At 38.7% G+C, this 13,611-nt stretch overlaps 1 protein-coding gene across 9 annotated transcripts in view; it reads right to left on the bottom strand.

Moving 5' to 3' along the window:
- The window catches only part of Grm7 (glutamate metabotropic receptor 7), a 920,878-nt gene that overhangs the window by 331,105 nt on the left and 576,162 nt on the right, over positions 1-13,611 (bottom strand). For all 9 annotated transcript variants that reach the window (XR_009591906.1, XR_009591904.1, XR_009591905.1 and 6 more), the window contains exon 5: positions 3,713-3,853. Coding sequence is in view for 3 of the 9 variants with exons in the window: in XM_060383884.1 (XP_060239867.1) it covers positions 3,713-3,853 (141 nt within the window). In the remaining 6 variants the exon portion in view is untranslated. The remainder of the gene's footprint in view (positions 1-3,712; positions 3,854-13,611) is intronic.

Here is a 13,611-nt window from a genome sequence, read left to right as displayed (position 1 = left end):
AGGAGAATGGAAGGGAAAAAACAAACAAACAAAAAACCATAGGACCCTCCACATTTTGCATATTTATATCCACAAACCTGAAGAATAAAAGCAGTAGTAATAATATTTGCTACTACTTGATAGACTATGTCTTACTAACAGAGATAGTTGAAAGACAGGTGTGATGACTAACCTTGATTGTCAACTTGACAGATAGATTCTGGAATTAACTGAGAGATATGCTTCTGGGCTTGTGGGTGAGGGTGATTTTTAGAAAATCACTAATAAGGAAGACCCATAATCAGTTGGGCACCTTCCGAGGAGTTGTCCAGAGAGAAAGAGGCTAAAAGAAAAAGCAGTCTTTTCTGCCTTTCTTTTATTCTGAGAGAATGCATCTATGCTGTTGTTGCTGATGCTGATGCTGCTCTGCCATTAATGATGTACATCAAGATTCCAATATGCATGAGCTGAAGAACAGCAGATATTCAGAATGTGCTCGGGCCTTCCAAGTCCTTACACTGGGATTGCTGAGGAATACTGCTCTGGAGACTGAGCAGCCACTAGGTTTTCAGTCTCTGCAGTGTGCAGATGGCCACCGTTGGTCTACTCAGCCCCTACCGAATGAGCCATTCTAGCAAACACAATTTCATATGTAATTTTAATTTTGTAAACATCATGTAATTCGTTCTTTCCCTAGAAAAATCATTGCCTAATAAATAAGAATGCATGAAGGGAGAAGAAGAGGATAGCTCTGGAATATCAGTAATTTAGTAAATGTGGCCATGGAAAGAGTCTGATAAAATGACACAAAACATTTTTTTTCTATTTCAAGTGCTGGTTTGGCCATATATATTTCTTTTTTAACTTCAATTCTTTATGCTCAGTACCAAGATGTGGGTATTCACAGAACATCCTGAGTTAGAGCATGCAAAATGACATGTCTTGGCCTTAGATAGAAACAATCCTAAGTTCCATCCCACAATCCATTCCACCCCCAGCCATTCTATGGAACATCAGATGTCAGAAACACTCTGGAAACTGTCATCCATCATCTGCATACTGTCGTACACTTGAATGTTCCCTGTCTTATAGACAAATTATCCAGATGTCAAACTAATTTTTTCAGTTTCCACTTGAAAGCTTTGTGTCACCTAGGTCTAGTCAACATTGAATCAGTTTTATTCCTTTTCTCTCCAACAAAAGACTGTTTCTGAGAACACTGTGCCTTTCTGTATTGTAGTCTAAACAGAACATGTGGTTACTCTGACATTCTAGTTAAACCATGGTGCTTCCAATATATGTGTCCTATTGATTTTGCAGTAGTGTTTTTATTCCTGTCTCTCTACCACATATCTTCTCTTTCACAGAAAAATTGTTGATAGAATGTGAGCTCTTACGTATTCTCAAATCCTTTATGATATCTTAAGTATTATGTACCATATACTTTCTACCTAGTGAACAGTTACTAAATGAGAGACTTCATTTACAACATTCAGACTTCAAAGATAAACTAAATAAGACTAGTATCTAAAGTGACTTCAACATGCGTGTGTGTGTATATATATGGATGTGTGAAGAAGAACCTTAGACTCCAACAACATTACATTTTGAGACAGGGCCTCTCACAGACCTGGGGCTTCACAATTTGGTTTGGAGGGCTGACCAGAGTTGAACCTCAGGGCTCTGACTGTCTCTGTCTCTGCAGTGCTGGCATTCAAGTGCATGTCACCATACATTTCCTTTTTCTCTTTTTCTTCTTCTGGGGATCAAACTCTGGTCCTCATTTATGTATGTTAAAGACTTTATTGCCTTAGCTTTTTTCCTGCCCTTGCCCCCAGTATATTGAGTACACCCTTGGCTGTGGAGACACCTGAAAGTCACTGTCACAAATGTTTAAAGGCTACTGGAGAGGAAAGTCAGGCTATTCAGCCTTCCAAAGTTATGAAATACTCAAAGATCAAATGTAAGATTAAATACAAATAAAGATGAAATTTGTTCAAACATGATGTGCTCTTTGCTCTTCTTTTGATAGCTATAGACTTTCCCATTCATTCTCCTCAGATTCCCCACATTCTCTTCAAAGGCAGATGGACCTATTCACCATTTTATTGCTATTGTTATGCATTATATCTTCAGAGTCACAGTAATTCTTTTCTGCAGATCTGTGCCATAGTATTCTATATCAGTGACTCCACACATTTTCTCTTTCACCATTTGGCTGTTCCCTAATCTGTTTCCAGATGTTTATTCAAACATTGCTGTCTCAAGGAAGTCTTTGAAAAAAGCTCATGCCTCCAACAGAACTGAAATTCCTTTTATGTGTCCTATTACCTCAGCTTTAGTTTATATGACAAATCTACTGGAGTAACATCAATGACCCTCCTCCTACTTCTATGCTATATTCTAAGTCTCATCAAAGCAGAGATCTGGATTGCTTGGTTCACCCTGAGACCACCAGTGCCTAGAATAGTGCTGAGCAGAAAGGAGATTAATTAATAAATATCTGTAAGTGACTGAATGGACTGATGTCTGCTTTCCCACTTATCAACTTACATACTTTTTTTGCTGTTGTTTTATTTTTATTTTTTTAATATTAGTTACAGTTTGTTAACTTTGTATCCCTGCTGTATCCCGCTCCCTCTTTCCCTTCCAATCCCACCCTCCCTCCCTCATCTCCTTCCTGCCCCTTTCCAAGACCACTGATAGGGGAGGACCTCCTCCCCTTTCATCTGATCCTGGTTTATCAGGTATCTTCAGGACTGGCTGCAAAGACTTCCTATGTGGTCTAGCAGGGCTGCTTCTCCCTTGGTGGCTGGAGGAGAGGTCAGAGTTCATCATTGAGTTCATGTCAGAAACAGTCCCTGTTCCCCTTATTAGGGTACCCATTTGGATACTGAGCTACAAATTGGATGGACATTGTATATAGGAGAAAACAAGTAACAGGACAGGAGCCTACCACAGAGGGCCTCTGACAAACTCTACCTAGCAGTATACCAAAGCAGATATTAAGACTCATAACCAAACCTTTGGCAGAATGCAAGGAATCATAAGAAAGAAGGGGAGTTAATATAACCTGGACAGGACAGGAGCTCCACAAAGACCAAATATATCTGGTCACAGGGCTCTTTTATGAGACTGTTTCTCCAACCAAGGACCATGCATGGTTATAACCTAGAACCTCTGCTCAAATGTAGCCCATGGTAACTTACATACTTTTTATTGGGAAGAAATTACAAAAGATTCATATGAAAAGCAGTAAATATTTAAGCATTATTATAAGTGCCAAATGATTGCTTAATTTATATATTAGAAAAACCATTAAGAATGTTCATAATTACAAACCCAAGTATTCTATAAACTTAATCAGATATACTATAAATGATAGCAGTTACCACTGGTCCTGGTATAAAATTTCTTAGGGGCTTTTGTTTACATAAAAAAGGCTTTGGCTTTATTCTCCAGGTACAACACAAGTGTTAGAGTCAGTGAGATCACATGATTCAGTGCAAAGGCCAATTACAGTGAGATGGGCAGGCAGAAAAGAAAACATTCTTATCTCCACTTTTCTTGACCTGCAAGAATTATGTTCCTGTTCTATTTTCTGAACAACCTAGTAAAATTCAGTTTACTTTTGAAATTTGTCTCCAGCCAGGCTTCTTTCTGTCTGCTATGCAAACCTCTCAATACTGACCATATGAAGTCACCAGGAGGATGACATCTGGAATGAAATTACCTGTGCATTTGCGATCTGTGTCTTCTTTTTTAGAGCCACTAATTGTCAACTTGCAGTTGAAGTTCTCTTCCCAGTATTCAGCAAACCATACATTTCTCCTGTTGTTTTCAAGTGTCCGGGATGTGAAGTAAGCATCAAACCCTAAACAGAATTAAATAAGAAGGTCAGAGCTCATGGAGATCAGTGCGGACATACGGAGAAGGGAAAAAAAAAGTCCAGTGATATGTTGCAGAAGATTTATTTGTGTCAATAAATGGAATAGGTAGATGAAGATCAAATACATACACGCAACCCTAACACGTATCAGATATGTACATACGTACATATAGACACACATACAGATAGATTTAGGTCTCTCGTTCCATAAGTGAAGGAGACTTGTGTTCCACAACCACTATTTTCACAGCGAAACCCACACTGAAGACCTAAAGAGTGATATAGTAAGGAAAAAAACAAAACAAAACAACAACAACAACAAAAACCGATTTGCATTTCTAGTGAGCTAAACTGGAGACAATTTTTTTTTCAATTATGAAGTTTAATACTGTCAACCTAAGGATGTTGTCTCATGTAGATGACATGTCTCTGGACATGCAAATGGGGATTGTTTTATTAGATTAGTTGAGGTAGAAAAAACCCACCTTAACATTGGGCAGGACCATTCCTAGGGCTGGTGTTCTAGGCAGAATAAATTTATAAAGCAAGCTGAGCTGAGCTCTATGGCTCTGAGCCTCTGACAATGCTCTGTAAGCAGATGCCTCCTCAGACACCTGCTTCTATTATTTCCTTGTCAAAGGGGGCTGGATACAACCATGAGTTTCCATGAACCTGATCTTCTTTAAGTCCCTTTGGTCAGGTATTTTGTTGTAGCATCAAGGGAATTTATTGATATATTAGTTTTGTCATCTTCCAATTATAACAAAAGTGTTTACTGCAGACCTGGCTTGCAATAACTGTTATCATTATTCTTACTTGGTAGATAAGAAAACAAACTTCGAAAAAATAATTATAGCACACCCAAAGTCAACCTTAAGTTATAGTCTTCATATTCGGCTATTTTAGTTACTGGCCAGTAAGTAACATTTCAAGGCCTTTTTGTTTTGGTTTTGTTCCAAACTGGAATTTGCTTCCTAGTCAAAATGGAAATACATTGGTTTTAGAGAAGCCACGGGTAGATAGGCCTGACACTTTGATGCCACTTTGATACACCCAAACTAGCAGAGATATGAGAGCCCAAGTAACACACATTCTCTAACTGTTGTTTCTGGATTAGGTACTTCAGACCATGCAATGGAGCTATGAGGTCTCAAGGAGATCAAAGTTTAAAAAAAAATAACATAAAAATAAATAAAAAGAAAAAAAGAAAAGAAGAGGGATTCAGGAACCGGGACGACTCTCATTCTGACCAGCAGCACAGCAGGATCAGCACAGTGACCAGCAGTCAGAACTTGAAGCCCTAAAAGACAAGTGATTGTGTTTCCCAGGTGAGAGGATACCCCACAGTGGGGGATTCAATCAGCTATAACTCACCCAGCTAAACCGTGGAAGAGATCCATGTTCCACCAGGTGCTTGGTCACCAGACCAGAGCCACATGCCAGCGTGCTGGGATCACTGTCCCAGACTGAACTGTGGGCACCACAACATCAGAGACTGTGATTTCAGAACACTCAGCCAATACCACCACCCCAAAAAGGTCTCTGGAAAAATTACCCAGTTTCAGCAGACACCCAGGCACCCAATCCCCAGAAAGGCAGAAAGGCAGAGCCACCTAAGTCTGTGCCTGCAGGTTCTACTTGCCATCACAGACAGAACAGCTGTCCCCAAAGCAAAGACTGGGTGTCCCTGTCAGGAGGAAATCCCACAGCAGGGGAATCATCAGATCCAATGCTCAGGACACACAGCTCCAAAAGACTTTCTGGATTCATGCAGGCTCTAGGCTCTAGCCTTCTACTGCAAGCATAAGCACTGTGCTCACCTGCCATTATTGAGTACCGCTAGGGCACTGGGTCAAACAGCTGCATCCTCAGACCTACAAAAGCCAGAGTGCCATTACAGCAGCTCTCAGATACTGCTCCAAGGATCAACCAGTTATCCCTAGCTAAACAGACAAAACTGTGGGAATCCCTGGTTCTTCAAGAGGGATTCACCCAACAATTACACCTTAAGAGCAACAGCTACTACTCACTAAACTCAGCAAGAAACCCAGCAGCAGGCCATCAACAGGACCACTCCTGATGAGAGGAGAGCCTTCCTGAACACCACAGGTCCATACACCTGAAGTGATCTGTGACAATTCCTGAGAAGCACCACTATTCAGTTGAACATACCCAAAAAGCAGAGAACTTCAGAACCCCGCCAAGTGGATTCTCCCCACCCCAGGACCCAGCAGGCATCAGAAATTAACAGACAACACCTGAGACAGATTGGTAGAGGCCAGCGAAAAAGCACAACCAACAAAAGGCAAAGCAATATGGCATCCCCAGAACCCAGTTATCCAGGGGCAATTAGCCCTGGACTCCCTAACATAAGTGAAATTCAAGAAGATGACCTTACATCTATGCTTATGAAGAGGCTAATGGAGGAAGCAAATAAAATGCATAAAGAATTAGGGGAAGATATAATAAACAGATTATGGTCACCCATAAAGAAATACAGGAAGATGCAGCCAAACAGTTTGTGGCATTCAGAAAGGAAATTATTAAATCACTGAAAGAAATAAAAGAAAGAGAGGAATGTTCAAACAAACAGCTGAAGGAATTGAAGGAAAAACAGGAAAATATAGCCAGACAGGTGAAGGAAATCAACAAAATGGTTTAAGATCTGAAGATAGAATTGGAAAAATTAAAGAAAACACAAATGAAGGAAATCATGGAGAGGGAGAACCTAGGAAAGAAAACAGGAACTACAGACGTAAGCATAAGGACCAGACTACAAGAGATGGAAGAAAGAATCTCAGCTGTAGAAGATACAATGGAAGAAATCGATGTATCCGTCAAAGAAAATAATGAATCTAAAAAATTCCTGACACAAATCATCCAAGAAATCCAAGACAACATAAAAAGAGAAAACCAAAGAATAATAGGAATAGAGGAAAAAGAAGATTCCTTCCTCCAAGGCCCAGAAAATATTTTCAACAAAATCAATGAAGAAAATTTCCCCAACTTAAAGGGGAAGCCTATATGAATACAAGAGGCCTACAGAACACCTAATAAATTAGACCAGAAAAGAAAATCCTCCCACCACATAATAATCAAAACCGTAAGTATACAGAAAAAAGAAAAAAATATAAAAGCTGCAAGAGAAAAAAGGCCAAGTAACATATAATGGCAAACCCATTAGAATCACACCTGACTTTTCAACAGAGACTATGAAAGCCAGAAGGGCCTGGACGGATATCATGCAGATTCTAAGAGAACACAGATGTCAGCCCAGACTACTAAATCCAGCAAAACTCTCAGTCCTCATAGATGGAGAAAACAAGATATTCAATGACAAAAACAAATTTCAACAATACCTACAAAGAAATCCAGTGACAAAAGCAGAAAGCATTTTACATACTTTTTTTTTAAGTGTCATATTAACTCTAGGCAGAGGGTACTACTTAAAGCTATACTTTAAAGTCAGAAATGAAGATTAAGAAGAATTTGACAGCAGGGTGTCTGGTTTCAAACATCAATATTCATTACATATGCTATAAAGTGGGTTTTGGTGAGTGTCATAATCATTTGGTCAGCTGACCACAAAACTGGAGAACAAACTAATCCAGGCATGGCGAAACCTGGGTTTTTATTTTCTTTCTTATCTTGAGGAGATTTCCATACCCACCAAAGATCCAAAGTTTGCTGCTGTTCACAAACCATGCCACTTTCTCTCTTTTCGCAGAACATGCCTCACTATGAAGCAATTCGTAGTACCTCAGGGGAAACTTCCAGCCGTCGGAAGAGAAACCATTATGTGGTCAGGTGATAGAGTGGGGAAATAAATCTACCCTGTACATGGTTTTGTGTTCTCATAGTGCTGGGGTAACACAGGTTCAGAAAACAGGTCCTATCATACAGCCCCAAGAGGCAGATGCAGAGCTGAAATGGATTCATCTACCTAGGCACATCTTTCTGCCTTGCTTTTGCTTGTAGGAGTCAGATTTTTTACAGGATCTGACAACCTAGTTTCACCTTTTACCAGAATCATGGTAAAAGATAAGTGGAAATTTATTAGTTCCCTCTAATCATTTCTATTCAGAGAGAAGGAAAATAACCAAATGAGAGCTCTTTGAGCTTTGAATGACATCTTATTACAGCTAGATATTTACCGTGCCCTGGAGTGCACTTGGCAGCCCTTTAAGTAAGGTGTGCTTTGTAGCTCTTTATTGCTGGCAGATAAGTTGCTTCTGACATAGAATTGGGACAAAACCTCTCTGCTCAAGCATACAGGTTCCTACCCAGAGTCTCAGTCTCACCAGTCTGAGGACTCTATCTATCTACAATTGGAAACAGGGTTCTTCATATAGGATGGGACAGAGAGTTAGCAATGGAATCAGATATTAGAATAACTAATAACCATCCCAACATCCCTCTCTCTCTTTCCCTCTGTCTGTCTCTTGTGTGTGTATGTGTGTGTGAAATGAAACTTTTCTATTAAATTTCTATTAAATCTCTATTAAATTTCAGAAGAAGTGTGATATAAACATAATCTCAGTACAATTAAGAACACTATCACAGTGTTGAAATAAAAGCCAAGGCACCAAGTCCCACAGTTTTGATTCAAAAGAAACAGAATCAAAGTTTTGTTAAAGGAAAACTATCATTCTTTTATATGAAGCAGATGGAATTCTTAGCAAAATGTGTTCCTTTAGTTGAACTAATGAATTTCATTTCTTATGTTTCTTTTTTGGCTTGTCTGAGTCAGAGTCCCACTGGTACATGTTAAGCAGAATGGCCATCATTGGGGAAGTTATTTATAAACAACAGCGAGAAGGATCAAGGTCTCAGCAGCCATTACAAATTATTCTTGCCAGGTTTTTTTTTTTTTTTTTTTTTTCTCTTTAAAGTTAGGTGATGGCCTCATGTGCCTCCCACAATTTATAGAGTGTAACTCAGTAGGAGCATGATTCATCCTGGGTGGCCATGCCTAGGGAGTGGACCTCCTAGCTGAAAGGGGAAGGAAGGCCTCCCTAGAGGGTGATCTAGCAGTATGTCATTAGCAGGTCACAGGGCAGAAGTACGCTTTTCCTGATGTTTAAAACATCTGAAATATACAACAGTCAAGACTAGATTCTCCACTCCACGAGTGCATTGCAGGCCACATTCGCATCCTCATTGCCTCCAGTGGCAAGCAGCACCAGAACTACTGACTTTACAGCCCAGTGCAAGGGGCACTCAGCTCTTCTTCCCACACTGACTCCAGCTCAAGACACCTGTGGTAGTGCATAAAGAACCCACTGTTCATCACAGTTCACAAGATCTAGGGAATAGTGCGGTGAACAAGTGATAAACAGAAGGAAGGAAAAGACAAAAGAAAAGGATTGTGACAGTGGCTAAAGCATCAAGGTGAGGCTGATCCACAGCACAGAAAAATATGAGTGGGGAGGAGAGCAATGAAACGGTGTGATAGAAACCGTATGCCCAGAAACATGTTACTATTTGTGACAGAAGGTAAAAGGTACACAGAATAGTGGAAGGGGGCATGGATATCGTGGCATCAGTCTTGCTGCTACTGTCTTAATTGGAAGGTAGATGACATTATAAGTTATTATTTTCAAGGCCTGGTTTACTTTATTTTATGTGTATGCATATTTTGGCTGCATATATGCATATGCATGAGACCAGAAGGGAATGTCAGATCCTTAGGCATGGGAATATAATATATTTGAGAATAAAGGTAGAAATTCACACCAGTAGGGAAACTAACTCCTTACAGTCATCTCACAATCATAAACCAGTTGGAAGTTAGGGGTATAATTTCATCCCATCTCAAGAATTACACATCATGTAACCTACAAGATATGCTGGGAAACCTCAGGTCAATAACAATGAATGAAAGTCAGTGATTTGGGAGCTCTTTTAAGAGGATGACAGTTAGTCACATGATTGTAGGAACTAGTGGGAGTGGGTGTGTCCTGCATCTTTGACTAGTGTGCTGTATATGGTTTTATTGTCATGTCTTCGTTCTTGGCTCCACCCATATCTGCTTAGTCTTATCTTAACTTTCAGGCATAGAGGCCATCATGTGTACCTACTCATCCCTGTCTTTCTAATTTCATTTCTGTAAAGTAAATTAAGTTAAAGAAATATAAATCAATTGGCTGACCTCATTGGATAAAGCTAGACAGAGATGCACCCAGAAATTTTCTGACTTTGTCTACTAATGATTCTGGTGGCAAGCAGCCATTATTATTGAGCAGACAAGTAAGAGTTACTGCGATGGAAATTATTCCACAATGAACAAGCAATCACATGAAAAATGTTTATGGATGAGGTGGAGAAAGTGAGATATGTAGTATTATTCTAGAAAATGCATCCATTCCTAGTTTCTGGTGAGGTGATCACCAGTCTAGTTTCAATTAGCAAAATAGTAACTCTTTAATAATACATGCATGACTGAAATTATTGTTTGGCTTACTTCAACTAAGACAATGTCCTCTAATTTGTGTTATCATAAATGATAGAATCTCATGTCTTTACTTTTTGCTTCTTTATGTATCGATTATTTATATTAGATAATAACATAGGGAGAGAAGCGAAAGTCAGGGAGGGCTATGTATGGGTATATTGTTTACAACATTACCAGTTGATTCCATGTAAGATTTGGGTTTCTGTAAGCATTAAAGCTCTGTAGAATGGTTATTGTCTAAGACAACGTGATTTGTGTTCCTATGCACATATTTCACAGGTATAATTTATTAATAATTCACACTGTATATGAGCTGTGCATATTAAGTTATATACATGCACTGCTTTCTATTGGTATAGCAGATATGAACAATAAATTCTGAAAAATCTGTGCTTGTACTGTGGTTTGTAGCTTCTTTGCAGTTTAAGTCTTTAGGAAGATAAATTTAATATAAGAATGGATGAGCCATTCTTGATAAGAATTTATGTTTCCAAGAAACTGCTGTTACAAACTTACTATTTACAAATGTTATACTCAAATATAACATTTAAATTAACGATAATATGCTGAAGGTAAGTTATTATGCTCAGTTTCATTTTAAATGCTTTTCTTGAATGTATTTTGTACAATCACACTTTTCACTGTTCTCATGAACTTCAGTCTTCTAACAACGCTTGGAAAATCATAAAGTGAAGCAAGTGGCACTTTTATCTAGTACAGTCTGTTCACTATCTTCATGACATAAGTGTGAAAGGTGTTCATGACTGTCTTTCAGAAACCTAAGAACAATAGTGTGTGCTGCAAAGATTAGTTACTAAGTAGGGACTTTGAATTATTCTTATTCATGTTATGAGTTTTAAAATTCCTACAGGACCCAAAAGAGCTCAGGATAATTTGTGACTGAGACTGCTGGATCATCAAGAGAATTTTTGGTAGGACTACATGAGTTTTTCTACTGGTACACCTGCATCTCAAAGCCACACTTTCTTATGCAAAATTGTAAGAGTGGATGTCCTGCCCCAGCATTCCTGACAACAACGAAGTTGACTCAAAAGGACTAAAATAAACCCTTTTTCATATAAAGAAACAAACAGGCAGTCTTAAAAAATCAGCAATTTGTGGCTGGAGAGATGGCTCAGTAGTGAAGAGCACATACTACTCTTGTATGCTCAGAACTTAACACCCATAATAGGCAGCTCACAACCGCCTAACAACCCCAACACCAGGACTATCTAAAGATTCATTCCTCCATGGATTTTTGCAATTTTGTGCTCATACCTATACAAGGACCACTTTCTACACACATTACACACACACACACACACACACACACACACACACACAAAATAAAAAAATAATAAAAAGAATCAAGTATATACCAGTATTCCTATTTTCTATCTCTGAACTTGAATACACATGTTAGCTGCTATTATTTTTCCAATTTCCAGAAATAAAAATAAAATCAGACAGTGAATTTACAGACCAGAGCTTTGCTCAAAGATTAGCTAGATAATATTTATTATTACTATCAACTACCAGGAGTCTCACAGGGTACCTCTAAATAAGATATGCCTTTTACGTAGAGTGGCCTTCAGATATTTGGAAGCATGTTTACCAAGACATGTTTACCGATATTTCTGTATACCTGTTTGAGGACAGCCTTTCAATGACCAACATACAGCAATTTCTCTAGAGTCCTTTTAAGGGCTCATCTAATATACATGAGGTTTTTATAGAAAGTCTGTGTCTAGAATGGCAGTTCATTTCCCTAGACATAGCCTAAGTGAATATGTAGTAAAAAAAAAAAAATAATTTATCTGTGCTGTGACTCTAAGTCACGTTAACTAAAGGTGCTATCAGAGCACCTTCTGATAGTTCAAGACACTAGCCTTTGACTTCCCAAGTGCTGTGAGTACACAGACAGAATTGACAACATTATCCTCTAGAAAACTGAACAAATTAAGCCACTCAAGATACTTTATACATATTTCTGGAAGATCTACACAAAACCTACCAGAAATACAAAAAGCAAAATCTTGTAACATGAGCAAATGATCCCTTATGTTCACATATGCTTATAGATCACAATTATGATATCAAGTCATGGACAAGGATAATGAATGCTAGTCATGGGTGATTGAAATTTGATGTAGTATTTTGGTCACTCTTTTGATAAATGTTAACTGTGGTATGAAAATTTGCTAGGTATGTTTATCCTATCTTATAGGTCTAGTATCCACTTATAAATGAGTATAGACCATGTGTGTCTTTCTGCTTCTGGGACAGCTCACTCAGGATGATCTTTTCTAGATCCCACCATTTATCTGCAACTTTCATGATTTCCTTGTTTTTAATTGCTGAGTAGTATTCCATTGTGTAAATGCACCATAGTTTCTGTATCCATTCCTCCGTTGAGGGACATCTGGGTTGTTTCCAGGTTCTGGCTATTATGAATAAATCTGCTACAAATATGGTTGAACAAATGTCCTTGTTGTGTACTTGAGCATCATTTGGATATAAGCCTAGGAGTGCTATAGCTGGATCGTGAGGAAGCACCATTCCTAATTGTCTAAAACACCAGATTGATTTCCAAAGTGACTGTACAAGTTTACCTTCCCACCAGAAATGGAGGAGGGGTCCCCTTTCTCCATAACCTCTCCAGCCAGTGTAGTCACTTGAGTTTTTTATCTTAGCCATTCTGATGGGTGTAAGGTGAAATCTCAGGGTCGTTTTGATTTGCATGTCCCTGATGGCTAAGGACATTGAGCATTTCTTTAAGTTTTTTTTTTGCTGCCATTCTATATTCCTCTACAGAGAATTCTCTGTTTAGCTCTGTTCCCCATTTTTAATTGAATTGCTTGATTTGTTGCTTTTTAACTTCTTTAGTTCTTTATATATTATGGTTATTAGCCCTCTGTCAGATATAGTGCTAGTGAAGATCCTTTCCTAATCTACAGGCTGTCATTTTGTTCTGACAACAGTGTCTTTTGCTTTACAAAAGTTTTTTTAGTTTCATGAGGTCCAATTTATTGATTGTTGATCTTAGAGCCTGTGATTTTGGTGTTCTGTTCAGGAAGTTGTCTCATGTGCCAATGAGTTCTAGGCTTTTCCCTACTTTTTTCTTCTAACTGATAAGAAGCAAAACAAGAAGAGGTTCCAGGGTAAGATGTTCAATTCTCAGTTAGAAAGACAAATGGGATGGACATTGGAAGTAGGAGAAAACTACAAACAGGACAGGAGCCTACCACAGAGGGCCTCTGAAAGACTCTACCTAGCAGTGTATCAAAGA

This window comes from Meriones unguiculatus, chromosome 5, assembly GCF_030254825.1.
Source record: "Meriones unguiculatus strain TT.TT164.6M chromosome 5, Bangor_MerUng_6.1, whole genome shotgun sequence".
Classification (NCBI taxonomy): Eukaryota; Metazoa; Chordata; class Mammalia; order Rodentia; family Muridae; genus Meriones; species Meriones unguiculatus.
This window is presented reverse-complemented; position numbering and strand designations above follow the sequence as displayed.